General features: G+C 38.1%; 1 protein-coding gene across 1 annotated transcript in view; it reads left to right on the plus strand.

Annotated features, from left to right (window-relative positions):
- Positions 1-9,056: 9,056 nt before the first annotated feature.
- YLPM1 (YLP motif containing 1) overlaps positions 9,057-19,414 on the plus strand; it is a 57,368-nt gene continuing 47,010 nt past the window's right edge. Inside the window, 2 exon segments of the mRNA XM_039883810.1 lie at positions 9,057-9,505; positions 9,507-9,900. Coding sequence (XP_039739744.1) covers positions 9,057-9,505; positions 9,507-9,900 — 843 coding nt within the window.

The following is a 19,414-nucleotide window of genomic DNA, read 5'->3' on the forward strand; positions in this document are numbered from 1 at the left end:
GGAGTAAAACCTAAGGAGATAAAAGACTTGTACACTGAAAATTACAAAACATTGCTAAAATCAAAGAAGATACAAAGAAATGGGAAGACATCCTGTGCTCGTAGTTAGGAAGACTTAGTATTGTTAAAATCCATGCTACCCAAAGATATCTACAGATTTAATGCAATCTCTGTCAAAATCCCAATGACATTTTTTTTGCAGAAATGGTAAAAAAAAAAAATGCTAACATTTATGTGAACAGTCAAGGGATCCTGAGTAGCCAAAATAATCTTGAAAAAGGACAAAGTTGGAGGCCTCACATTTCCTGATTTCAAAACACACTACAAAGCAATAGTATCAAGACAGTGTTCTGACATAAGGCGTGTGTGTACCAATGGAACAGAATAAAGAGCCCAGAAATAAACCTTGTATATATTGCCCAGTGATTTTCAACAAGGGTGCCAAGACTACGCAATAGGCAAAGGACAGTCTCTTCAACAAACGATATTGAGAAAACTGGATATCCACATGTAAAAGAATGAAGTCAGACTGTTACCTTATACCATATACAAAAATTAACTCAAACTGGATTAAAGACCTAAACGTAAGACCTAAAACCATAAAAGTAGAAGAAAACGGGGAAAACTTCAAGACCTTGGATTTGGCAACTTCTTTGGTATAACACCAAAAGCACAGTCAGCAAAGGCAAAAGTCAAATGGGAGGGCATCAAACTTAAAATCTTCTGTGCAACGAGAGAAACAACAGTGAAAAGGCAACCTATGGAATGGGAGAAAATATTTCGATATTATGTATCTGAAAAAGGATTAAAATCCAGAATTTATAAGGAACTTCTACAACTCAACAACAAAAAACCAGAAAATTCAATTTAAAAAATGGGCACAAGACTTGAATAGATGATTCTCTGAAGAAGATAAACAAATAGCTAACATGTACATAAAAAGATGCTCGGCATCACTTAAGAGAAATGCAAATCAAAACCATGAGATACCACTTCCCACCCTTTAGAATGGCCACTATCAAAAGAACAGAAAATAACAAGTGTTGGTGAGGATGTCCCAACATTCTATTAATTGGAACACTTGTGCACTGTTGGTGGGAATGTACACATAATGGTACAGCCACTGTGAAAAACAGTATGGTGGTTCCTCAAAAAAAAAAAAAATTACCATAGTATAGCAATCCCACCTCTGTGTACATGTCCAATAGAATTCAAAGCAGGGACTCAAAGATACTTGCACACACATGTTCGTTACAGATTCATTCACAATAACCAAGAGGTGGAAGCAACCCAAAAACCCACTGACAGCTGAATGAAGAAAATGTGAGATATACATAGACTGGAATATTATGCAGACTTAAAAAAAGAAGGAAGTCCTATCACATGCTACAATGTGGATAAACTTCAAGGACATCATGCTAAGTGAAATAAGCCCACAAAAGGACAAATACTGTATGATTCCACTCATCTTAAAGTAGCTAAAATCAGAGAAAGTAGAAAGGTGGTAAATTTAATGTGATGGGCTTTTTACTATAACAAGAAGTACATAAAGCAATCAATGCATGGTGAGAAATTAAACTATCAAAAGAAGTCACATACCCTTTAAGAACTGATTTATTGCTATCTTGTGGGACTTGTAGACACAAGGCCTGTTGGCTTTCAGAGCTAGGTGTTTGGGGGACCCACCCCTGGTGCGGGAGCCTTAAAAGTTGGGGCAGTAGATTTGTAGTCCAAATCCTTGGCTCCTCAAGGAGAGCCTAAGAATTGAGGATTCTCTCCCAATTGTGGATTTAAGCTGAGGGAGAGGTTCACGATGAGAGTGTGTCTCAGCCTTTCCTACCCATTTTGAGGTATTTTCTCATTTCACCCAATGTATAGGGGTTACTCAGCTTTCCAAATTTCTCTCAGGAAATTTGCTCTGTATGTAGCTGTACATTCTGTGTGTCTGTGGGAGGAGGGACATTCAGAAGCCTTCTATGTCATCATCTTGGTCCCTCACCTTGGGAAATATATGCTGAATGCCTAGATGTAAAGGGTCATAATATAAGTAGATGATAGATAGATAGATAGATAGATAGATAGATAGATAGATAGATAGATAGATAGATAGATAGATAGATAAATGATAGATGTGAAAGAGGAAAGGAGAGAACATAGCAAAATGTTAAGTGATGCGCCTAGGTGAAGGGCTTTAGGAGTGTTTTATTTACTATTCTTACAACTTCCATAGACTTGGTATTTTTCAATATAAAAATTTGATGGAAAAATAAGTGAAACATACAATAGAGAGAAAAGATAACCGACAGCAAAGTGTCAAAAGATGGGATCTAGAGCATAAGGACAGGATAAACTTGGGACAGAAGAGCCACTCAAACTAGAGGATAGGAGCAAGAGTGGCTGCCAGTAAAGATGGATGTATGAGCACAAATTAAAGGAGTTTGTGCCTACTGGTCTCAACTCTGTGAAGTTGGAAGCAAGACCATGTATTGGGGGACAAGGCTTGGGGTAGTGGTGGAGAATTGAAATAGCTACTGTAGTGAGTGGGATAGGTCAGTGACTTATAATGTCAAAGTAATGTTGAGAACCTAGGCAAGATTGCAAAACCTAAATTATCAATGACACCAATTGCATGTTATGTGGTTTCTCCAGAACCATTTGACAAAAGACAATGAATGGGCGGAATGATCTATAGTTGGTAATTTGCAAGGTAAATACAACAGTAGAACAAGGAGTTGAGGATGAAAGCAAGAGAAATTGAGTTGATGTGACATAGATTCAGGAATTGATAGGAAAAAAATTGAAAAGTGAAATCATGAGAGGCATGGTGAACTGGGGGAAGGAGATCAGTCAAAGGACTGAAAGCTCAAGAAGTTTGATGAATATATATACTAAAAATTATGAAATAGGAAAGCCATAGAAATAAAAGATTGAGATAGGTAATTGGAATAAGATATCAGAGGTGGAACTCTGCCAAAGATAATGGCTGATGTTGCATTATGAGCACCAATCATGGATAAGGATTTTGAAGTTGATGTGATGAAAGAACTTTGAGCCTAAGTTGTTCAGTGATTTTTCCATCTGTATACTGAACAGGAGCCTAGTATGAATAGCACATCCATAGGTCAATTCTAAGCGATTCCTTCCATATACACTGCCAAATTGGTACTTCATAATCAGCAAACTTGACTACTGTTAATTGAGTCAAGGGTAGGGCACCTTACGCACAAACATCCAATCTGTAGATTGGCCAGGCGCTCATGAGGTAGACTGTCCAAAGGAAATAGATCCTATCTTTGAGGAATTTAGATATCAAGACATGGAGAGTTCAACAGCTGTAGCAAGAGCAGAAACCATACATAAAGAAAAGCAGGGGTGCACCTGACACGTGAATACCATGATGGCAGAGTCTTGTGATAGGAATTGATCAAGTACTTCCTAATCCTGAGAGAGTGACTGCTATGGGCCATCCAGTTCCTAGATGGGCCTTCGTATGCAGCCCTTCTTTTGGTGCCAAGTGGGGTTCCTGAGTTTCCATAGGACCAACCTGTATGTCTGAGATTCCTATTTCCATAAGTATCCTTAGAATATGTGTATCTCCATGTTTGTTAGGGTGCTTCCCATGCAAGTAGCAGAAATCCTAATAAGGAAATGCATCTCGAGTAATAAGAATTTCAAAAATAGTGCCCTTTTATGCACAGCACATTCAGGGCTGAAGCTCTATGTCCCTCTGTTCTGACCTCCCTCTGTTGCTTTTGTCATCAAAGCCCTCCCCCCGCCCCCCCCAACCAATTTGGATATAAACAGCAACTGGAACAACATACTTCTTGTTCACAATCGTTGGAGAAAAAGAGGGCCTCTTCCCCAACCATGTAATAAAAATCCTCCCCTTCAATATGACCATGCCAACTTTCAGCAGATGCCAATGTTCAGATGGCCAAAGAAATGCCATGTCCTCATTAGGTTAAGATAGAATCTCTAAACCAATCAATGGCAAGGGGGATGATACTATTTAAGTGAATCTTAAATTAAGTGGGACCTACTCTTTCAGCTGAGTGTTTGAGGTGGAACTATACACGTTAGAGCTATGTTTTAGAGTATAGGAAGAGTGAACAGTAGTTTTTCTAAGTTTTTCTCAACTAACCCACTTTAATATTTTTCCATTCCTTTTTAATTTTCCCATATAGAATTTTGTAATACTTAGGACATTCAAAAGTATACATTTATATTAATATTTAAGTATATATTATGTGTTTTTAAATGTATACCTTTGTATGATATATATATGTATAATGTAAAATATTGCATAGAGTATATTTAAGGTATAAAGAATATTACCAAAATGAACACCCTTGCATCCATTATGTGACTTAGGAAAAAGAATGTTACCTATCACTTTGAATCTTTCTCTGTATACGGTAATCCTCTCTGATTACATTCTCTTCTCTCAACTCCACCCCACCTCTGAGGTCCTAGACTTTGTATGTCACCCTCCTGAGTTTCATTATAGTTTTACCCACTACTTGTATACCTTAACAATATGTTGGTAATGTGTATGTTTTTGAACTGCCTATAAATGAAATCATGCTATATATGATCTTTTATTGTGGTAAAGTATGCAAAACATAAAATTTATCATTTTAACTATTTTTAAGTGTACAGTTCAGTGGCATTAAGTACATTTGCAACCATCACCACTCACATCCAACTCAAATTTTTCTATTTTCCCAAACTGATTAAACAATACTCATTAAACAATAACTGCTGATTTCCCCCTTCCTCCAGCCCCTGTGAGTCCTGATTCTACTTTTTGTCACCATAAATGTGACAACTCTAGGTACCTCACATAAATAGAATCATACAGTACTTATTTTTTAGGGGGACTGACTCATTTCATTTACCATAATGTTCAAGATTCATCCATGTTATAACATGTATTAGAATTCCCTTTCTTTTAAGGCTGAATAATATTCCAGTGTATGTATATACCATTTTGTTTATCCATTATTCTGGCGATGGACACTGGAGTTGTTTCCACATTCGGCTATTTGTGAATAATGCTGCTATGAACATGGGTACATCTTGTCAATTCTTTCTGGAATATTCCCAGTCTATATAGTCTTTTGCAACTAGCACAAAAAGCTGTTATGTTTGTGGTATTCATCCATGTTAATACGTATAGCTTTAGTTCACTCACCTAATTGCTGTGTATTTCATTGTGTGAATATTAAACAATTTGTTTTCCATTCTCGTATGTTGATCATTTAAGTTGTTTCTAATTTTTGCTACTACAAAAGGGTTGCATTTTTTTTCACTCTAGTCCAAGATATATACTTAGAAGTGAAATTGTGTCATAAGGCATTGCGTATGTTCAATTATAACAGTAGCAAATTACTCTTTAAGTATACATTTGCACTCCCACCAACAGTGTATGAGAGTTTCTGTTGCTCCATAGTCTCACTAGAACTTGGTATTGTCGGTGTGGTAGTTACTGTCCATTGTCCCCAGCGTCCACTCTCCCTTCCTTCCTTTAATGGTAGATCTCATGTGTTTTAGCTGGGTTGCTCAGGTAGAAATTTTATTTCCCAGCCTTCCTTGCAGCAAAGCATTGCCATCCAACTAAGTTGTAGCCAAAGATGTAACAAAGTCATTTGTATCTCTTCTGGGTCAGGACCTTAAGGCATGTTCCTCTACAGGTCTGCTACCCTAACTCACTCTACCTCTCCACTGGTAAGATGCAGATTTAATGGAAGGAGCCAGAGCAGCCACCTTGAACTCAGAGATGGAAGCTTTATGTTGAAGATGACAGTTTTGGACTCTTTACCTCTGAACTGTTCTATGACTGAAAAATGAACTTTTGTTTAAGCCGCTGTACTCTAGTGTCTCATTGTTTTAGTAGCTTAGACTGCATCCTAATTAATGCATTTGTTCTTCAATTTTAAAGTCATTCCCAATGTACTCTTGCTCAGAAAGCCTATGTTTATTCTTTCAAGATTGTTTGGATGATGTTCTTTTTACATTTGGTCTATACTGCTACACTCTTTTTTATGCCCATGTCTTTGAGCATGTTTGCCTGGAAATGGTGGCCCTTCCTCAGAGTAGTGGGTATGTGTTGTTTTTGCTTATCCACGTTCTCTCTTTCCTAGCTGTACTCCCAGACTTTTTTCTCGGAGTGTTACGCTTTCCAAAATGATGTGCAGCTCTCTTAGGATTTAGATCAGAGTGTCCAGCCTTTTCACTATAAAATAAGCTGAAGGGAGCACTAGCAGCTCCTTCTTCCAGATCTTTCCTCTCACCACCCCATATATCTGAGAAGGCATTGAGTGACTGAAGGGAAAGAAAAAGAGTTGAACTTTGTTTTTTTACAGCAAGCTTTGATGGTAGAATAGCTCCTGCCTTGTCTTTTTAAGTTTTAGCAGTTGCTATGGATAACTTCTAAAGAACTATAACAGATACAATCATCTTTAAGTTCCATGCTCTCCTAAATTGTGCAGCTGCATCAGGAATGTTTGGAAGGACAGACTTCATGCAATTGAAATTACTTATGAACACCTGTAGGTTTCTTTAAGCTAAAATGAGAACATGACTCTCAGCATAAGAACGTCCAAACCTGTAGAGAATTTTTATTTGAGCCCAAATGACAATGTGCTGGGAAGGAAGATCTCAAATGCTCCAGAGAATGACAGTTTTGCAATTTCTTTTATACATTTGGAATTAAGGAGGGAACTAAGGAAGATTACATGAAAGTGAGAGAAAGCAAGGTGCGGAAATCTCTGTGATTGGATTACAGGATAGTTAACAAGATTATGTGCTCTATTGAGGATGGTTATCCTGTTTCTGAAATTCATCTGAGTTGTTGCATGTAGTCATACATAGCTCATTCATTCTTATTGCTGTTTTGTATTCCATTGTATAAATATACCACAATTTGATTATCTATTCTAGTATAAGCGGGCATTTGGGTCGTTTTCCAGATTCAGCCATTAGAAATACTGCCGCTATGAACATTCTTGTACATGTCTTCTGGTGAACATATGTATGTATTTCTATTGGATATATGCCTAGGAGTGGAATTCCTGGGTCATAGGCCATGAATCTGTTCAGCTTTAGTAGATACTACCAAATAGTAATTCAGAATGGCCACCCCAATTTACATTCCCAACAGCAGTGTATGAGAATTCCACTTATTCCACTCTTTAGCTTGCAGCTAGTTGCATAACTCTAATCTCTGCCTTAACCGTTACATGACATTCTCTCTGTTTGTCTATGTCTTCACATGGCCATCTTCTCATAAGGACACCAGTCATATAGGATTGGGGCCCACCCTACTCCAATATGACCTCATCGTAACTAATTACATCTGCAACAACCTATTTCCAAATAAGGTCACATTCAGAGGTACTGGGGGTTAGGACTTAAAAAATATATCTTTTAAAGAGTGGGGGTACACAATTCAACCCATAACAGATGCAATGGTAGTGGACATCTGTTCTTCAACTTTTCACCATTAAGTGTGATGTTTACTGTAGTTTTTTTAGTAGATACTCTGTAAGATTAAGGAAGTTCCCTTTTAGTTCTGATTTGCTAAGCTTTTTGAAAACCATGAGTGGATTATAAAATTTATCATATTCTTTTTCTGCATGAGAGATTACTCAATTTTCCCCTTTAGTTTTACCATAGGAAAATACATTTTTCATTTTTTCAAAACAATTTCAGTCAAAAATATTAAAAATACAAGTAACTGGGATTTCTGAATTTGGTAATGCTGTTTTTTGATCTGGGTGCTGGTTACACGATTGTGAAAATTCACTAAGCTGTACCCTTATGTGTAATTATATATACATATATATGTGTGTTATGCTTTGATAAAAAGATAAAAGAAACAACTAAATTCCTACTTGAGAATGAGAAGCTCTTCTGAAGAATGCTTAGATGTCCCATTTTGCCCTCACACCCACATTTTAAGAGAGGTGAAGATCTGAAATGATAATATGGCAGCAAGGTCAAATTTTTAAGTGGTGCACAACTGACACATTGACACACTTAATATTTTCAGAGTTAGGTAATATTTTCATAATTCAGTGTGTTTCAGCTTTGTTTTCCAGTGATTCATTCAAGCCAAAGGAATTCGTATTTAGTATTATGCGGAGAGACTGTATTTTTTTCTAGGTCCTACTCTCTAGACAATCTTTACATCTGTTTTTTGATATCTTTGCTTTAGCTGAGATTCTCTGAGTTTTTATCTGAGTTACTCTAAAGAATTTCGTTTCTCTCCTTTTACAACTGCAGATGTTATTTTTCATATGCCTGCAGAAATTGGTATAGTCTTGCGTTCCGTCTTCAAAATACGTTTCCTCTCTTCATAGATTTGTTCCTAATTGGATTTTTTGTTTTAATTGAATTAAGTCTGTTCACTTAATTTGAAAAGAACTGATATCTTTACAATTTTTCTTCTTTTCATTCAGACCATGGTAAACCTCTCCATTATTTCAAGTCTAATTTTATCCCACTAGGATATGACTTAGTATGGTTCTGCAGTTTTCTTTGTATAAATTCTACATATTTCTTATATTTCTTATTGGAGTTGTTTCTACTTGTTTCATCTTTTTCGTTGTTGTTGCGATTGTCGCTATTGTGAATGGAACCCCCCCCTTTTTTTTTCATTCAAAAATGAACCCGTGGAGTGATAGGATCTCGGCCACCCCTTTCAGCTATGAGACTCTATGGTTCCTCGGTTGTACGAGAGCGTTCTACTCGCACCTACATTATCTGAACCTGAAGGAAGATGGCAACCGAGAGTCACCAAGCACAGGGTCGCTCTATCTCGCCTTTGTTCTCCTCTCGGTGGCTACTGCGCAGGCGTAGTCGTCCCAGTACCAACCCCGCCTTCCCGGTCGCGGGCCCTGCTCGGTAGCGCCGGCGCACTGGCGCGCTCCGTTTACACGCTCCGGGGCCTGTAGGCGCCGCGAGTTCCGGCTGTCGCCGTCGCGGCCGCAGGTCCTAGAGGTCGGTTGCGGCGAGTAACGGCGCCGGGACGAGCCCTGCGCTTTCTTCTCCGATATGTACCCGAATTGGGGCCGATATGGCGGGAGCAGCCACTATCCGCCTCCGCCGGTCCCGCCGCCACCGCCAGTGGCGCTTCCTGAGGCCTCGCCCGGGCCTGGGTATTCGAGCTCGACGACTCCAGCGGCCCCCTCCTCCTCGGGCTTCATGAGCTTCCGCGAGCAGCACTTGGCGCAGCTCCAGCAGCTGCAGCAGATGCACCAGAAGCAAATGCAGTGCGTGCTCCAGCCCCATCACCTTCCTCCGCCCCCCCTGCCGCCCCCGCCGGTGATGCCGGGGGGCGGCTACGGGGACTGGCAGCCACCGCCGCCACCGATGCCCCCACCACCTGGACCGGCCCTCAGCTATCAGAAGCCGCAGCAGTACAAACACCAGATGCTCCACCACCAACGAGACGGGCCTCCTGGTTTGGTTCCCATGGGCAATCTCCCCCCTGTACCGCCCGGATGCCCCCGTCTCTGATCTTGCCCCCTGACCACCACCTTCGTACTACCCTCCGGCCTCGTCTCAGCCCTACTTGCCTCCCGCTCAGCCGTCCCCTTCTCAGTCCCCACCTTCTCAATCCTACCTGGCGCCTACCCCTTCTTATTCTTCCTCGTCTTCCTCCTCGCAGTCCTATTTGAGTCATTCCCAGTCTTACTTGCCCTCTTCTCAGGCATCTCCTTCCCGCCCTTCCCAGGGCCATTCTAAATCCCAACTACTAGCTCCTCCACCACCGTCCACCCCTTCTGGGAATAAGACAACTGTCCAGCAAGAGCCTTTGGAGAGTGGAGCCAAGAACAAGAATGCTGAACAGCATCAAGCTGCCCCTGAGCCAGATCCTTCTAAGATGACTCCACAGGTAAGAAAGCATCTACCTGAGCCGCATCTTTTTACCTAGAGGTCCCTAAGTCAGGTTTCAGGGCTTTAACCATTGCTTAGCCTAATTCCAGCACACCGTGACTAGCTAATTTATACTCCAAAGGATTGCGCAAGAGTCCCAGGTCTGACTTCCCAGCTTTTTCATGAGCTAAGTGGGGATTATTAAAAGAAAGTGTTTGAAGATATTTCTAGGCACTACAGAGTAGTGGGGTGGCTCAAGAGTTACTTCTCAGATATATCCCTTAGTTTCCTTTGACTACCTCTCAGATTTTGTTGCTGTTGCAAAGGGCTTTGTTTTAACATTGTATTTTAAAACTAAACGTTCCATTGAAGAGGCAACATAAAAAAGAAGCTTCTGTAAGATCTGACACTTGAAATGCATGTAAACTTTAGGACCAGTTAGTTTCTTTAAAACATTTAGGGGCCACTGATAGGTGACAGCTTCTTCAATCAAATGAAGGATGGAAATACTGTTCTTATCAGGAGCATCCTAATCATGCTTATAGATGATATGTAATGCATAGGGGAGTCTACACATTTGACCCTTTTGGGAGTCTATTGGTCATTTAAGGAACTGACTGATACATGCTTTTCTCATATCAGTTAAAGATGTAAGACATGACCAGTTTGCTGCATTGTATTATTAGCATTCACTCCAGAGTAATAGCCTTGGAATTTGGCCAAGGTAAAAAAACAAAACAAACAAACAAACAAACAAAAACAAAAAAGCATGATATCTTTTCATTCATGAGAGCCATTTCTTTAAACTTCTGTTTGAAGCGATGCTTCCCACAGAATGGTCAAAGATTGATAGGATAGCAGTAATAAATGAATTCCTCCCTTAAAAAAGAAGATAGAACTAAAGTAGAATAAGTCATTTCTTATTATGATTTCTTAAAATATACTTTTAGCAATTACTAATCTACTTTAGATTCCCTAATGAAAAAACAGAATCTTTTAATCTACAAACTTAGATTTACATATAAAAGATTTCCAAAAGATAGGGATGCAGTACTCTAATTTTACAGCAGTTTTGCATTAGAAATTAAGAACATAAGCAAGTTGTGTTAAATAAGCAAGATATTTATGTGGCACATCAGGAGAAAACACTTGAGATACTAGGGTAGAACAGTAGGATAAGTAATTCTGTTGGCTTATACCAAAGTACCATCCCACCAGATTGTTTTACCCAGATTCCTCTATTAGAATTTGCCTCCTTTTCCACCTCATTCTGAAATATCCAGTGCTTTTGTTGTCAAACACTTTCAGAATTAGTCCAAGCTAAAATATGACATTTGTATTTTCATCTTTACTGTACTGTTTTCCTGGTCTTTTAAAGACAAATGAATTGGTTTTGGGGGAGTGAGGGGCAATCAGACCTGTCCTTAATATAAATACCGTGAACACTGCTTTTGCTTGTCTGCTTTTACACCCTCATAGTGAACTTTTTTTCGTGCTTTGAGTATTCATTGCCTCCATTTCTTTGGTGGGAGCCCAAAAGAAAGTGAGAAAGAAAGTGGTAGAAGATGAGGCTTGAGAGGTGTGAATGGGCCAGATCAAGAATGGCCTTGTAAGTCTCAACACTCTTTTCTCCCTTATAGTTATATTGCTTTCAAACTTCTTTTCTCTCTTATAGTTGTGTATTGCTTTCAAGGCACATTTCAAATATTAGGGTCTCTATGAAGCTTGCTAAGCTCAGCCATCTGGCTTAGCTCTGTTTTTCAGATTGTAAGTCCCTTGCAGGCAGGGACTATTTCATTCATCTTTTTATCCCCTGTAGCACCTAGAACAATGCCTTGCAAATTGTAGGCTTTCCATAAAGGTTTGTTGATTAAAAGTAGTCATGTTCTGGTCTTAGGAAGCTTTGGTTTATTAGATGCTAAACATTTTCTTCATGCCAGTGCCAATCTCTGACAATCCTCTGCATATTTATTATTATTTGATTCATATTTTATTTTTGGAAAATGTCTTTTTAAATTTTTGTAGCGAAAGATTTTAAACATAACTGTAGTCCCCCCTATTTGCAGTTTCTCTTTTCCACGATTTCAGTTACCCGCAGTCAACCGTGGTTCAAAAATATTAAATGGAAAAATCCAGAAATGCACAATTTAGCGTGCTGTTCTGAGTGGCATGATGAAATCTTGCTCCATCCTGTTCTTTCTCACCTGGGACATGAACCATCCCTTTGTCCAGCTTATCCACACTGTGTCATCTACTCACCTGTTAGTCGTTAGTAGCCCTCTCGGTTACAAGGTCGATGGTTGCAGGATTGTGCTAGTGTTCAGGTAACCTTATTTTAGTTAATAATGGCCCTAAACGCAAGAGTAATGTTGCTGGCAATTTGGATATGCCAAAAAGAAGCCATAAAGTGCTTCCTTCAAGTAAAAAGGTGAAAGGTTTCAACTTAATGAGGTTGCTAAGGTCTCCCGTATCTTCTATCTGTAAAATTGTGAGGAAGGAAAAAATTTGTGACAGTTGCCGAGATCACATTCACATAACTTTTATTACAACAATCGCTATAATTGTTCTATTTTATTATTAGTTATTGTTAGTCTTTTCTAACCATGCCTAATTTATAAATTAACTATCATAGATATGTACATGTAGGAAAAAACATAGCATATACAGGATTTCGGTGCTATCTGCAGTTAAGGGCGTCCACTAGGGAGTCTTGGAACGTATCTCCCATGGAAAGGGGGGACTACTGTACACTAAAGTAGAGAAATGATATTCCCTTCATATACCCATCATTCAGATTCAACAGCTATCAAGATTTTGCTGTGTTTACTTCACCTTTTTTTTTCCTGCTGACATATTTTAAAGTAAATATTAGATCTCGTGTTATTTCATGCCTACATTCTTAGACATCTTTTAAAAAAAGACCTGTTGTTAGGTAAATGTGTTGTAACACCTGACAAAATTAAGTTTCTTTGTATCATCTAATAACTAATCCATTCAGATTTCTCTTATTGTCTTAAACTGATGGAATTCAAAATAATTCCATGATATCCATGCTGAAATTTCCCAATGGATTCAATAATGTTTTGTTGGTTTGTTCAGATTAGGATCTAATATAGACATTTTGGAGCAGGATAATACATTGTTATTGGTGATGTCCTGTATATTGTAGGATGCTTAGCAGTATCTCTGGCCTCTACCTACTAAATGCCAGTAGCAGCCCCCAGCTCTGACAACCAGAAATGTTTCCAGACATTGCCAGTAATCCCCCAAGGTGGCAAAATCACCTCAGTTGAGAACCCCTGATTTAGATCAGTCTCTCCTAATTTCTTTTTCTATACCATTGAACTTGATAAAAAATCTGTCAGTTGTCCTGTAGAACATCCCACATTCTCGATGTGTGTGCTGTCCCATGGTGTCATGTGACTTGTTCCTCTCTTCCATGTTTTTTGTAAACTAGAAGTTAACTCTGAAGCCTTCTTAGACTTAAGCTCACCTTTCTTTTGGCAAATGGACTTTATAACTTAGGTAGTGCTGTATACTTCAGTTGCATCCCTTCAGGAGGCACTCAGTGCCTGGTTGTCCCACTGTTAGAGGTGCCAAGATTGATCAGGGATGACAGTGTGGTCCCTCCACTGTAAAACTTCCCATCAATCTTGCATCTAATGTTTCATCTAGTGGTTCATCCATTGATGGTCTTTGCCTGAATAAATTATTTCTTTGTTAGAGGTTGCAACGTGGTGATTTTTTTCCTCGCATTTCTTCTACATTCATTATATGGAATTCCGTAAAGAAAACTTTCGCTCACGAACTAGGAGTATTTGATTAGAAATGCAATATAGCAGAGACAGGATAAATGCTTGATAGTCTTCCATTTAGTTTCTAGTTTTCAGAGTTAAGCATTGGTGATTTAATGGAATGTGTCTTTTTTCAAGAATTAAATTTTCTGAGTATTTAATGGACTGACTAGGTAAAGTACATACTAACCTTTTTTTGTGAATTGTGATTTTATTTATCCTTTTATTCTTAAAACTTATTTAGGAAAAGCTGTTGACTTTGATTATTTTTTAGTCATGTATTTAATGTTTATGTATTTATTGAGTAGCAGCTGTGTGCCAAGTACTGTGGTTAGTACTGGAGATGTAATGGTGAACAAGATAGACATGGCACTTGCCTTCATTGACTTGTTCTCATGGAGGGAAAAAGACATTTAATAAGGAAGGGAAGTACCAGGTGCTATGGGATTATAAAATAATCACTAGATTGTTTCATAAGGAATATATATTCATAGTGCCTTGCTCAGGGTCTAGCACATAGTAGGTGAAGAACAAATATTTTAAAATGATTGATTATAGCTGAGTGTTCTAACCTAATTGAAGAGGGCTCCCTTTGTAAGTGATATTTAAGTGAAACCCAAAGAATGGGTAGAAACCACATAGAGCTCAAAGAATTAAGTTCATTAAGGCCTACTGAAAGTTCAGGGTGACAGTGGTGCTCACAGACCAGATCTGGAAGGGCCTATGTGGACTCTGTCTTGAAGGCACTAGGAAACCAGTGAAAGATTTTATATAGGCAAATGTGACATATTGGCATTTTTAAAAGCTCACTCTGCTTGCTGTGTGGAGAGTGGAATCAAAAGGAGCAAGAGTGATTTAGAGAGGATAGTTAATAAATAATCCAGGCAAGTGGTAATAGTGGCTTGGACTTAGATGGTGATCGTGGAGATGGAGAGAAGTGGAAAAACCAGAAGAATGTTTAGGTGCTAGACTCCAATTGGAGATTGAGTCACGGTAGTGGAGAGGGAGGCCTCGATGGTTCCTGGGTTTCTGGGATCAGCTGCTAGGTAGATGGAGGTCCCTTTTACAAACAAAATAGGAAAACCCAGAAGAGGAGGAAGAATAGGTCTGGAGATGAGGGGGAAATGGTGAGTTAAGTTGTAGACCTGCTGAGTTTCAAGTCCTGAGACATAAGAATCCAAATAGAGATGTCCAATTGGAAGTTAGATATAGGTGTGGAATCTAGAGGTGAGATGGGGGAAGATGTAATAGACTTGTGAGTCATTAGCATAAAAATAGTATTTGAAGGCACAGAAATAGATGAGGTCTCCCAAGGAGTGTGAAAGGTAAGAAGCGAGGTTAATGGACATTGAGCCTAGCCTTGCAGAATCACAGTCTCTAAGGGAACCAATGGAAGTAAAGCCAAATAGGTAGATGACAAATCAGGACAGTATAGTGGCACGCAGGTGAAGAGAAGACTGTTTCTAGGAGGAGGGAGTGGTCAGCTGTGTCACATACTGCTGAGAGGTCAAGCAAGATAAAGACTATGAGTTATCTTTTGCCTTTACTGACATGTAGATTATTGTTGACCTTGGCAGGAGCAGTTTCATAGTGACTGAAGCCATATTGCATTGATTTGAGGAGTGATGGAAGGTGAGGAAATGGGGATGGTGAGTATAGACAACTCTTTCAAGAGGTTTGACTGAAGGAGAGAGAGAATGAGGGCAGGAGTTTGAGGAAGGGGTAAAAAATTTTTAAAATGAAAATCCAATACATTATTTTGCCAGGTTCTCTCCCTGACCTCCTTTACTTTGGGATATAAGACATAGTACATTTAGTGTTACAAGCATTTATAATAATCAACCAGGATATGAAAGGCTTCCAAAATTAATCTTTAAAACCTCTCTCTCTCTAGCACTCTCTTGCTTGCTTGCTCATGCTCTTTGGCGTGCATGCTCTCCCTCCCTCCCTCCTTCGCTCCCTTCTCTCTCTCGCCCTGTCTCACTCCCTCGCTCTCTGCTTCACTCTCCTTTATATTTCCTACTTTGAAAATTATTTAGTACCTAGAGCATAACTGTACCAGTAGCAGCAAGTGGTCAATAAATGCTTGATGAGTAAATTAGCACCTTTTTTGGTAATATTTGTGACAAATAGCTCTTATATCCTTACTTTTTAACTCCATTCTCTTTTTGAATGTGACATATGCTGTGATTTTCCTTGACCTGTGAACCAACATCCCACATGAGATGAAGTTGTCTGATATGATGGAACATTCAAAAGAACTGGGTCCTAGTTCAGCTTCATTAGCACGTCCAGGCAGATCTTATTCCTTTCTAAAATAAAGAGAAGAAATCACCCTTCTCATGGTCACTGAGGACCTTTTTGAATGATGTCATCATTATTTATTGTAGAGCTTCAAAAATGTGCCGAAGCATAGTCCTGGAGTTGAGTTGGATCTGGTTTCTGCTTATTGGGTTCATATTAAATAGGTATTGACCTACAGTAAACCAGCAAGAACTTGAGCTCCTAACATGGTTCTTAAACCTAGGCTAGGTCTAGGACAAAGATGGGAAGCATGAAAGTAAGGAAGGTGCAAATTGATAAAGAACCTAAGATCTGTATAGGCTTCATATCTGTAGCCATTGGCTTCTAGTTTGTGACAGATACTTTGTATCTTTGTATTTTTAAGTGATGCTTTCAATGCAACTAAAAAAAAAAATGGACACTTTTAACTTCTATTTGAAAGAGACTGAGTATTAACTTTTTTAAGCTGAAAAGTAAACCTGTTGCTATTTTCATTATTTTCCTAAAATAATAGAATAAAATTGAAAATGTTTTAATACTACATAATTGTTGATTGTTGTGGTCAGTGTACCTTTTTTTAATGTTGAATAGTAAAAGTAATTATATCTCAGGAGCTGATGATTATGCATATCATAATTAAGAACAAAAAACCCGATCATAATTCATACTTCAAGATGGAGTTAATGAAAAGAAATTTATTCTTGCCAGTGGAATTAAGCAAGTTTCAGGTCATAGAAATGAGTGGTCTAGAAGGAAAGTCTTCAGTTGATCAGCAACCATTTAGCGATATCTTACTTTGATATAAGAAAAGCATTAGACCTCTCTCCCCCAAGAAAATTACATTCTGTGAGTGAAAAAACTAACAAAACACTATGTTAACTGAGAAAGAAGTATATATCATTTATATTTTATACATCTATTTTCATGTGGAAAATTGGAGAGACGTATGCAAAAAGAATACAGGAAATTCTTGTTACCCAAAGATAATGAATCACAGTGAATACAAGTAAAATGAATCCATTTAACATAGCAACTAAAAGTTTATTGTAAAAAGTAAAAAATTTGATTTGGAACACAATCTTGAAAAACAAAGCTCAAAAATCAAGGAACAACTGAGTCTTAGATTGAACATAGAATGAAGTATAGATTAGGTTTCTGTACTATAATTTTTTTGACAAAATTATATGGCAACTTTATCATGTCTTATTTAGTTTTGGATATATTGAAAAAGTATTTTAGGAATTTATCAATTTTCCCAGGGTCTGTTTTTCAACCTTTGATATTCATAACATTCTCTGTTGCAGTTCCTATTATAAAAATTCTTTAAAAAAAAAATTATTTATTTTAGTTTCAAGTATACAGCACATTGGTTAGACATCTATACAGTTCATAAAACGATCCCCCCAATTGCTCCCTCCCTCCCCTGGCTCTCCATCCAGCCAACATATTAATGCTAACTGCATTCCCTATGCTGTGCTCCCTGTCCTTGTGAAAAATTCTTTTTGATTGTTAATTGGTAAGACTTCTGCTAGATCCTCAGCTTTTAGTAAGAGTTCCGAAGTTCTCCAATATCACTTTCATAAAACTCTGCTTCCTTATAATTGTGGTAGGAATATATGCTGTTGTTAATTATAGAAGTATATAGGGTGGTTCATTTGTGAGTATTTTAGTGTTATGACAACTTTTTTTTCCTTATGCAACCTTGTAACTGTGGAGGTTATATAGTGAATACTGGGATAATAACGATCCTGTAGTGTTTTCTGAGTGGCGAGATTTTTAAATTGATTTGAATTAATTAGCTATTGCTTATTTATGCAGTCAGTTTTCTTTATTTGAGGTATTTACGTCAGTTTTCTTTATTTGAGATATTTACGTCCTATAAAGTCACTGAGAATACTGCATTAGTGAACACTGAACTGTTGCTCTTAAGAGATATACAGGATTAGGTTCCTGTGAACCTTTGGTTACATTTTCAACCAATCAATACATAACCTTATTTTATATGTGTTTTTGTTTAAAGACACCTTATTTAATATATATCGTTGATTCATTAACATTAAACTCATAGCCAACAGCTATAACATATGCCCGAATGAAGCTTATCTAACATATTTTCTCTGTAAGGCACATCACAGCCTTCTGGTTCGTAGGAACACTAGACAGCACTTCAGCACTATGCTTGGGAGCCATTTTAAACAGCAAAATCGCCAACAAAAAGCACAGAAATGCAAAAAATATGGCCCTAACTAAACTGTGAAAAGGACACCAATTTACAGTATGAAAGCTAAACAGAAAGACGATCATGGCCATGTTCTCCTTCAGCTAGGAATGTGTAAGTTCGGCAACTCAAATTTTTCACTGCTTTATGCATGTCCAGAAATTAACGCCAAAGCTCCCAAGTATTGATTTTGGAGTAGAAATACATTTTAGCCAGTAGGCAAATTCACAAATACAGAATCATGAATAATGAGGATCAGCTGTATTTTCTAATTTTTTTTCACATTAAACTTATTGTGACTCTTTTAAAGTGGAAGCACAAAAGAAGCTTCCAGAAAATTAAATTATAGTATAATTTGGAAGGCAGAGTGAGACTTAACATAAATAGAAAATATTTAAAATCATTATATTCTCATTTATTCGTACAGTAGTACCCCTTTATCTGCGGTTTTGCTTTCTGCCATTTGGTTACCTGTGACCAACCATAATCTGAAAATATTAAATGGAAAGTTCCAGAAATAATTCTAAGTTTTAAATCTCATACTGTTCTGAGTGGCACGATGATATTTTGCACTGTCCTACACAGTCCTGCTCCGTCCTGCCCGGGGTGTAACTCATCCCTTTGTCTAGCATATCCATGGTGTGTACCCTACCCGTGCCATTTGTCACTTAGCGGCTGTCTTGGTTATCAGATCCCCTGTCATGATATTGCAGTACTTGTGTTCAAGCAACCTTATTTTACTTAATAACATCTCATTCTCCTCACTTCATCTCATCATGTAGCCATTTTATCGTCTCACATCATCACAAGATGCAAGTACAGTACAATAAGATATTTTGAGAGAGAATCACATTCACATAACTTTTATTACAGCATATTGTTATAATGGTTTTGTTTTATTATTGTTGTTAATCTCTTATTGTGCCTAGTTTATAAATTAAACGATCACAGGCATGTACGTATAGGGGGGAAAATAACAGAGTAGGGTTTGGTACTATCCACGGTTTCAGGCATCCACTGGGGGTCTTGGAATGTATCTCCTATAGATAAGAGGGGATCGCTGTATGTACCTGGGTATAGCTAGACTAATGATAGAACAGGTGTTTAAAAGAGAAAAGGCAGTGGGAATAGGTAGGACTATTTGGTTATATTCATTAATTACAAGACCCCTGTGGCTAAATCTGAACCAACTAAAGAAACGTTAAAAATAAGTGGCTATAAATTTATCAAAAAAGACT

Source organism: Pteropus medius, unplaced genomic scaffold (genome assembly GCF_902729225.1).
Source record: "Pteropus medius unplaced genomic scaffold, Ma_sr-lr_union100, whole genome shotgun sequence".
NCBI lineage: Eukaryota > Metazoa > Chordata > Mammalia > Chiroptera > Pteropodidae > Pteropus > Pteropus medius.